Below are 10,000 nucleotides of genomic sequence, written 5' to 3'. Positions count from 1 at the left end.
TGATGTATAAAATATGCCATGACACTGTCGATATTGCTAAAGTAAAGTAAAGTAAAGCAACAATATTTAACATCGATAACTCGTAACGGTAATTCAACTGACAAACCTGAGGTCGACGGTGCGCCCATTTTACTCCCCGCTCTCCATCAGTGCTCCTTTTTACAGGTATTTAAAGCTACTTCGGCTACCATACAGATGAAACTCAAATAATCTACTTTCTGCAAGTGACCACCTCTAGGATCCTTTGCAGCCGTTATTAGGGTCGTTTCACAATGCTTGAGAAAGGGTGTCAGGTCAGTACTGGATGTTACAAGGGCAGTATATTGAGGGCTAATTGTTTGCCATTCCCTTAGAACTCTAACAGATCTAGAGGTCTTGTGCGCCTGCATTCCTCCACACACACTGCAGCTGGATCACTGGTCCAGCCAATTGTATTTTCCACGAATCAGAAAGTCGCCTGCCTGCCAAGTACAAATACAATTGCGACGGCTGCTGCGTCACGGACACACAACGTGGACCAGTGATCCAGCCGTTCGTTGGGGGGTGTCTTGAAAACAAAGACCCTTAAGACCCTAAGACTGGAAAACGAAGAAAGTAACCCAAAACCCTCAATTTGGGTAACCCTAGGCCTAACCAGGCCTAAAGTTGGTTTTTAGGCCTACAATCTTGGACAAATTAAATGGAACATTGAGACCACCCCTCCCCCCAAAATCAGTGATGGGAAAATGGCGCGTTTTCGCCTTCACGCACCTTCATCCTTGATTTGGGGGAGAGGGGGCATTTCTGTTCCATTTTATTCTGACCAAGATTGTAGGGTTAGCCAAATTGAGGGTTTTGGGTTACTTTCTTCGTTTTCGAGGCTTAGGGTCTTGAGGGTTTTTGTTTTCAAGACAGCTGTTCGTTAGGAGGAGGATGCATACCTGCCAACTCTCCCGGTTTTCCTGGGAGTCTCCAAGTTTTTCATCGAATGTATGGGTCCCCAGGTTAGATCGCAAATCTCCCGGGAAATACCTACCATGGCCTTTTGTTCTTTTTTTCATTAATTTCGTTATCTTCGAGATGTCAAAAAGGAAAATAAAACAAGAAGTGGATTCTAGTGCTATCATTTGAGCTGTTCTGGTTCGGAAAACGTAAAACGGAGCAATCAAATTGATATAGGCTATATTGAACAAGTACTGTAATTGGTCAGAAATCAGCCAATCAAATTGCACAATACGTGGTAGAAAGTGGGAGCGGTTATGGGAACAATAGCAATTGCTTTTCTAACAGAGAAACGTCAGGAACATTCAGATATTGTTGAAATTGATATTCTTACAATGCAAAGATTTTTAGATGTCTCCAGATTTTTGTACTCTGGGGGTTGGCAGGTATGAGGATGTTAAAGGCCCACCTACAACCGACAGCCTTTTCGACCGTTTGTTTTTGTTATGGAAATTCACATTGGTGGATTGGGTGAATTTTAGCTTTGGCGGGATTTTCATACATGAAAATTGTTCCTGGGCACGTAATGCCTGTCGGTTGAAGGTCGGCCTTTAACCGCACTTCCAAAACAGCTGGAAATCGCACCTATATCCAGGGCATGCAACAAAATTCCTCTGTGACGCAACGCCTCGGTAACGATTTTCTGCGATAAAAGGCTAATTTTCATTGGTCAAGGCAAAAAGTAGAAGAGTACCTTCGACGGTTTATTGAATTTGGACGAATGATTGTCTGCGTAGACAGAAATTTCAGGTTTGGATCGATCAGTCTATGTTTAAGCTAAGCAATGATTTTAACTGGTTCATTGTCTTTAATCGACAGAGAGCATGCTGCAGAGTTAGGAAATCCAGTTCGGAGGACGCCATTGATCTTTCCGAAACCACCATCCAGTTATTTATGACAAGGGCGTGAAATAAAGGTAGTCAGCTTTTTCTCTTATTGTCGCACATCGTTGGGTTAAATGTAGAGGTATAATTAACTGAAAAGTAGAGGATTTGTATGATCGACTTTGCTAAAGTAGCTTTTAAAACCTAAAGGGAACCTGCAGCCAAGTCATCCACAGGCAGCCCAAGCTTTGAGCTTATAAATGCTAAAATAAGCTGTAAATGTAAAAATAAACCTCAATTATCTCTTCGTACATTTGTCCTCGTCTTTTCTGTGCAATCGGAGGGCAAACTGTGTCCGTTTTAGACGGGTTTGTGTGCTAACGAATTTTTACGATGTCGTTAGTTGTCATTTCCCCTCATAAAGAGAAGAAAGGCTGGTGACTCGTGGCAATCTTGTCCCACAAATTTCCTATCACATCGACTCCACTCAGGGACCACACACCGACTTTTGGCGGATAAATTCCAAATAATGTTTGGCTTTCTATAATCTTCCCATGGGCTCAGCTAGATGTGTGGTTACGGCCGTTATAGCTTGATGGCAATTGTCTCACATTCTGCACTCTCATTAGACAATTTGAAGCACTTGGCCAATGAGAGTGCAGAATGAAATCTGATCGCCATCGAGCTATAACGGTTGTAGGCACACATCCAGCCCAGCAAATTCAATTGATTTATCCAGTGGATAGCGCTATCCACCCTTGGGCCTGCATGGAGAGTAGAAATCAAAACAGTTTTTATCTTTTTGTCCACCCACTTCCCCATGACCTACCCACCCCTACTCCTGAAAATTGAAAACCCCCTTACCAAACAGTAGCAAGGAAGGGAGGACTCTTCCGAAATATTTATTGAGGACTTTCATTGGCTAAACGACCATCGATTTCCATAATATCTCATACAAGCATTAAGATAACAAGTGAAGGATGTACACTCACTGGATTTGAATATTAAAATGTTTCATTTGTTGTCAGATTCCTCCTGGGTGCAACCAGCTTCATCATGAAGTAGAACTTGCTGTTGTTATTGGAAAAACAGGTGTGTCTATTTTGGAATCAGATGCCATGGATCATGTTGGGGGGTATGCACTGGCTCTTGACATGACTACTCGAGATATTCAAGATGCCACCAAGAAAAAAGGCTGGTCATGGACATTTGCCAAAGGCTTTGATACTGCATTGCCGATTAGTGAATTCATTCCCAAGGCAGAGATTCCTGATCCCAATAGTGTTCACTTGTGGCTTAAAGTTGATGGTCAAATAAAACAAGATGGCAATACCCAAGATTTTATCTTCAAGATCCCTTACTTGATAAGTTACATCAGTCAAAATATGACACTTGAAGAAGGGGATTTGATTTTAACAGGAACACCTCAAGGTGTGTCTGCAGTCAGGCCCGGCCAAACTATTGTCTGTGGACTAGCTGACAAAATTGAGATGACATTTCCTGTTACACAGTAGAAATGAACATTAAACAAAATTTTGTCTCTCTGGTTTAATTTTTTTTTTTCCAAAAATAACTTGAAATGGAACAGTGGCTCACAGCTAATTAGGAGCTCATTTAACTCAAGTGTTGGTAAAATAGGTAGTATTAAGTGCAAACAGCAATAATTTCTAAAAATCATATAATGTTAGTTCATAATATAGTACCGGGAACTGCTCAATTTAATTAACAATTATTCGCCAAAGGCAAAGTGATTATTGGTGAATATTCACTGAGACGAAGTCGAGGTGAATATTCACCGATAATCACTGAGCCTGAGGCGAATAATTGTTTTAGTATAAATACACAGGTGATTATTTCAAAAAAGAGAAAAAAAAAACCTTTCAACGGGAAATCATCTTCAACTTACAGTGGCAAAATGACTACTGGCAGCCATTTTGTCCGTCGAGGTGATTATCGGCTGATAATCCGAGATAGCGAGCCAATGAGAGCGTGCGATTTTGTGTAATCACCTGTGTATTTATACTAATTAATTAATATACTGTATGCTCCAAATAATTTTCATTGTAATATTATTGTCATCCATTAAATCTTTCGTAGAAACAAATAATCCTGAAGTGGACCTTGCCATCAAATACCACTGCTAAATTAGTGGTCATTCAAAAATTCCTACGTGTACGTGGTGAGAAATTTAATAAAGACTGTGACACTCTGGCCTGGGCTGTGTTGTTTAAAGCAGAGCAGAGATCATGGCACTAACCGTAACCCAGGTTTTAATTAAGTTGTCGTCATAATTATTGTAATCACATTTATCTGGGCTTTCAAATGGGAGGCAATGGTTGCATGTAATAGCTTATCCCTTAACTTAATAATTAAGGTTAAGTTAAGGGATAAGCTATTATTTCTTGTATGATTGGCAGTAGGGAGTGCATTCCCCAAAGATGTGCGTCAAAGCTGCAAAAGGATGAGGCAGACGACACGTTCTTGTTGGATGCTCAGCTGGGTTCCTGCTAAACTATTTTACTCAGTATGAAGTTATATATGGTAACATTGAAATTGCATCGGGATTCATGTGACCTGAATGCTCTATTTCTTCTGGCTGTCACTGTCTTGATTATTCTGACTTGATTTTAAGAAATGTACTGGTTAATTACTGCATCAGCTTGAACATTATTGTTCTCAAGCATAATTATTTGGACCAACACATCTGGCTATTTCGTTATGTTCTCCAGAAATAATATTGGTACCAACTTGTACTTCTCTTGGTAGTTTGGGTAGCTTTCCAGAATCTCCTTCAATTTTTGAATAAACAGCACCACCTAGTCAAATAACAGCAAGGTTATTTTTTAAGGAAATGTAGCAAGTGGATAAAGAGCAGGTCAGTGTGTAATATGAGGAGCCATGGATCATGCATTTGGGGGATGTGCATTTAACTAGCTTGCTCTCATCACAACTGCACAAGAAATTCAAGATGCAGTCAAAATACAAGATTGATCCCCCACATTTGGCAAAACCTTTGAAACCTTTGATATGTACTGCATTGTCAATTGGCTTTCAGCTTTCAAAAACTCTTGCAAATACCTGCAGAATCTCAGTTGTCTTAACTTTATTTTTCTTTCAAGTTCAGAACACCATAAACCTGAAATAGTTCAGGAATTTTGATTGGGCTGTGACAAATCGCAAAAATAGTTTAAAACATGCAAACAAACACTACTCATTACCATTGCACTTCTCAGGTCTCATTAGCTTTTTACTTTTAAAACACTTCAAAAACGTGACAACTCTAAAGCTTCCTGGACAAATGGACAGAGTAATTCTCTTCAACAAAGGTTTAAATAACCTGGCTGCCCATCCCTTCCTGGAATCACTCCAGAAACCCACCGGGAGATCAAGACACACGTTGTGAACACTATATCCCACTCTCAGCTCGTACCAAGTTGTATAAATACAGTTTCCTACCACAAACAGTAGCTAATTGGAAAAGTTTACCTCGATCTATTGTCGACTTATCTACTAGCTCAGGAGCCTTTCACAACTCCTTAGCATCATACTATTGTTAGTGATTCTAACCCCTTAGACCGCTGACACTGTGCAAGATATCTTTGTGAGGTAGCACAGTAAAAGTGAAGTAACGTGAAGTGACGTGGCTTAAGTTTATTCAGCATCTGCTGCAGGATCCACTTGCACATCTGCATCCCTAAGCTTTTGCACCAAAACATCTGCTATTTGACCAAGTTCTCCAGAAATGGGTACCAATTCATATTTGCCTTTGCACTCTTCACAGCTATCAAGAATTTCCTTCAGTTTTTGAATGAACAGAACCACCTATTTGAAGACAAAAACTGGTTTATTGTCAATGTCCTCGAGGAACGTTTATAAGTGTATAAAGAGCAGATAAGAGTTTAATCTTGTGGCAGGCTAGCTACAACTCATGGTAAGATACAAAAGACCTTTTTTGTACTGGGCAGCTGCTTAATGGTAATGAGAATTTCTAGTCTTGCTTTGATGGGCAAAATTCAAGAGAATATAATATAGAACAAATTGAAGCGAGTTGGTCTAATCAACATAAATACAAAAGAATAATAATTAATTGGCCGCCTTTTATAAAAGTGGTCCATGTAAGTGAGACCTCTGTATGGGTGTTGAAAATGTTAAGCTATATAGGCAAGCCATTGTCATTCCCACAGACCACAGAGACCTCCAAACAGTATAGCATCAGACTTCCCTTATGAGCAAATGACCTGAGTCAACAAACTTCAAAGTATGTGAACTGCCAGGTGGCAGACAAGTTGGCTATTTACAAGTGCAGCTAAGGAATTGAACTGACTAGGGACTCCACAGAACAACTCCAACTGGTGGTCAGATGAGGGCTTGAACCCTGGCACTCCAAGTTACAAGTCTGGCACATTGACCACTTGGCTACAATTCCTCCACTGTGACATGAAAACTGGCGAAATTATTTGAGCTGCATTAGCATACATGTCTTGACCAGCAACACATATGAATGGAATACTAGGACAGAACCATTGATGCATTAAGGCACACTCTTTGAAGCATTAACCTCTTCCCCACTAAGCATACCAAAATTTGTCCCCCAGTATATATTGAATTTGATCTACAAGAGGTGGGGATTTAAACTTGATTTAACATGGTGAAATAATGGTGAAATAAGAAGTCATCTTATTTTATGTCTGGCCATGGCTACAAAAAATGGCCCTACCAAAGTTTTTCCCCTGTGTTGAGAAGTGTCTACATTATCTTAAAACATGCTTTGAATCCAACAATAATTTTATATTAATGAATGTCTGTTGTTTGTGACCTTCCTGAAAAAATATCGGTAGTTTTGGCTGGTCTTTCATGTACTAGATCCAAAATAATTAATGTCCATGAAAGAAAAGAATTAACAAAGCGAACAAAACAATACCTACAATCATAGACAAAAGTAGTTGGGAAGGTTATGTAAATGAACCACACCAGAGCTGTATTTCAACCCGCCTCTGTTAAACCTCAAAAGAAATAGTTTTACTTTCTCTTACATAGCCCCCCTCCCCCCTATTCAATGTTGGAAGGTAACTCAACAATTTTCCACTGAAACCATTCAGTTTTGCACAACATTGAAGGAGGGGGGAGGGGAGACAAGCAATGAATACTTCAAAAGTGCTAACCTTCCCAACAGTTTTGTCTAGGATTGTAGTTAGCAAGGCCTAATCGGCATAACAATGGTACTTTTGTCCTCCACCATTTTAGTCCAGCATATGAAAGCTGACTCTGGGAATGTAGCTGGTTAATGTGTGGTTCCAGAAAATATCCATACCCCCACCACGGAAGACAATTGGAAATTCCGAGGGAGAGGGGGGGTTAAAGGGCAGTAATTTCCAAGGGGTAGGGGGATTTCGTGGGAAACTACTTTCCAAAGGGTCACGAACCACATACAAAACATTGAAAGCAACATACGATCGATCTGAAGCACAAAACACACTATCGGACGATGTTTTGAAACAAAAGTCAGTTTTGAGATAAAGTTAATATTATTAGCTTCAATGTTTCCGTTTTTCTTTGAGTTAGCTAGCGCTACAATCTCCCGAAGCTAAGAACAATGTGTCTTTCATTTGGGACGGATTCAAAACATTTAAAATGGCGGTCTCAACTGGAGTCTCGTCCCCAGACTTCCACGTTTGTCTCTTTTTCGTCCAACCAACACTTCCGTTCACTTGAGTATCACTTTTCGTTACCTTCACATGCAGTAAACACATTTTTGATAGGATTTATGTTTTACTGGGGGTAGTAACTCATTGAAAATGCGATAAGACGCAAGTTCCCACCATCTCAACGCTTGTGTGCAACGACATTTTCTTTTTTGTAGGTGGCATTTAGACCACGGACAGGAACCGGGAGTCAAGTTTTCTCTTCTTTGAGTAAACGCAATATTTATTGCGGCCTCGGGAAACGATTGTTGAGGTTCAGTTCGTTATGTCAAACTGGAAATTCGAAAACAGGAGTTTGACTACTCATTGGAGGAAGTAAATCGCGCCAAAAACAATAACAGTCGCCCTCTCGCTTCTCGCATCCGTGGCTCAAAGGCAAGCAACAGTGAGGCTGTGAGTCATTTCCCGGCGAGATGAAGACTGCACATAAATCGCCATATCTAAGTTTACAAATATGATAGATTATTTTGGAGTCAATAATATTCTTTGTAAAACAGTCGCCTTTGTGACGACGTTCACGAAACCTACCGCGTCAACTTTTGTGGTCCCTAAATATTAAAGAATCAACCTGAACAAACTGACAAAATGTGTAGACAAAGGACCCTTGTAAGTTTCTGTTTTATTTACTATGGTTTGCGAAGTTGTTTAAGCGAGTGAAATGTTCTCATTGAAGTTCGCACAAAAACGTGAAACAGTCGACGTGCAACCCAAATGTTTCTTAAGCTTTGCAAAGTTGATAGCGCACAAGCTGAAAGTTTAGCTGGATAATGAGCTTAACAAAGCGTTATATTTTTCTAAAAGTTAACCTTGATGTTTACACTGTTGTAATAAAATTCTACCGCAATTACGTAACTAATTCACTCTCGTTTTTATAAGTAAAAAAATTCTGGAAATTCCTGAGGAGAGGGGGGGTCATCAAAAAACCCCCTGGAACGGAAAATCCTGGGGGGAGGGGGGGTGCAAATCAAAAAGTCTTCCGTGGTGGGGGTATGGATATTTTCTGGAACCACACAATACCAAAAAAGAATTTGAAGACAATTAGTTTCATTTAAAAATACCTGTTCGTCTCGCTGTTCGCGACTCAATCCAGCTTCGGCATTCCGGGACATATCATACAAGGTCATCAGGGGGGTAGCATACTCCAAGATGATGTAATAGGGCTCCTCGACGTCTCCATCAGGGAGTGGCATCTCTACACGGTGAACGGTGTGCATGTAAACCCTCTTGAGTATCCCACCCCTGTTCCTTTCAGACGCCGGGAGATTTCCGTCAGATATCACTCTTGGATCCGCCTTGTCGATTGTTTTGTAGGTATAGCAGCTTTTAGGCAACAAAATAAACAGCTTCTTCTTTGTAATTTTAAAGCGGTATTTATCTGATTTACTGATTTGGTCTTCTAACACTGGTAGCACTAATTTCAGATAACCGAAATAATAGCTCCATGCTAGACCATCAGCCACGTTTTTATTTTCTCTCTCGTTGATCTGCGATACTTCCACGACAGAAAGCTCTTGCACATCTGCATCCCTAAGCTTTTGCACCAAAACATCTGCTATTTGACCAAGTTCTCCAGAAATGGGTACCAATTCATATTTGCCTTTGCACTCTTCACAGCTATCAAGAATTTCAGTTTCAGGTGCTTCAGTTTTTGAATGAACAGAACCACCTATTTGAAGACAAAAACTGGTTTATTGTCAATGTCCTCGAGGAACATTTATAAGTGTATAAAGAGCAGATAAGAGTTTAATCTTGTGGCAGGCTAGCTACAACTCATGGTAAGATACAAAAGACCTTTTCCATACTGGGCAGCTGCTTAATGCTAATGAGAATTTCTAGTCTTGCTTTGATGGGCAAAATTCAAGAGAATATAATATAGAACAAATTGAGGCGAGTTGGTCTAATCAACATATATACAAAAGAATAATAATAAATTGGCCGCCATTTATGAAAGTGGTCCATGTAAGTGAGACCTCTGTATGGGTGTTGAAAATGTTAAGCTATATAGGCAAGCCATTGTCATTCCCACAGACCACAGAGACCTCCAAACAGTATAGCATCAGACTTCCCTTATGAGCAAATGACCTGAGTCAACAAACTTCAAAGTATGTGAACTGCCAGGTGGCAGACAAGTTGGCTATTTACAAGTGCAGCTAAGGAATTGAACTGACTAGGGACTCCACAGAACAACTCCAACTGGTGGTCAGATGAGGGCTTGAACCCTGGCACTCCAAGTTACAAGTCTGGCACATTGACCACTTGGCTACAATTCCTCCACTGTGACATGAAAACTGGCGAAATTATTTGAGCTGCATTAGCATACATGTCTTGACCAGCAACACATATGAATGGAATACTAGGACAGAACCATTGATGCATTAAGGCACACTCTTTGAAGCATTAACCTCTTCCCCACTAAGCATACCAAAATTTGTCCCCCAGTATATATTGAATTTGATCTACAAGAGGTGGGGATTTAAACTTGATTTAACATGG

The 10,000-nt window shown here is 40.2% G+C and overlaps 1 protein-coding gene and 1 pseudogene across 1 annotated transcript in view; one reads left to right on the top strand and one right to left on the bottom strand.

Moving 5' to 3' along the window:
• The first annotated feature begins 1,332 nt into the window (after window positions 1-1,332).
• On the top strand, window positions 1,333-3,913 carry LOC138040807 (uncharacterized; annotated as a pseudogene).
• A 983-nt stretch (window positions 3,914-4,896) lies between these two features.
• LOC138044166 (stimulator of interferon genes protein 5-like) overlaps window positions 4,897-10,000 on the bottom strand; it is a 6,403-nt gene continuing 1,299 nt past the window's right edge. The window contains 3 exon segments of the mRNA XM_068890845.1: window positions 4,897-5,627; window positions 8,566-9,147; window positions 9,150-9,173. Coding sequence (XP_068746946.1) covers window positions 5,457-5,627; window positions 8,566-9,147; window positions 9,150-9,173 — 777 coding nt within the window. The 3' untranslated portion in view covers window positions 4,897-5,456.

Source organism: Montipora capricornis, chromosome 3, assembly GCF_036669925.1.
Source record: "Montipora capricornis isolate CH-2021 chromosome 3, ASM3666992v2, whole genome shotgun sequence".
Classification (NCBI taxonomy): Eukaryota; Metazoa; Cnidaria; class Anthozoa; order Scleractinia; family Acroporidae; genus Montipora; species Montipora capricornis.
This window is presented reverse-complemented; position numbering and strand designations above follow the sequence as displayed.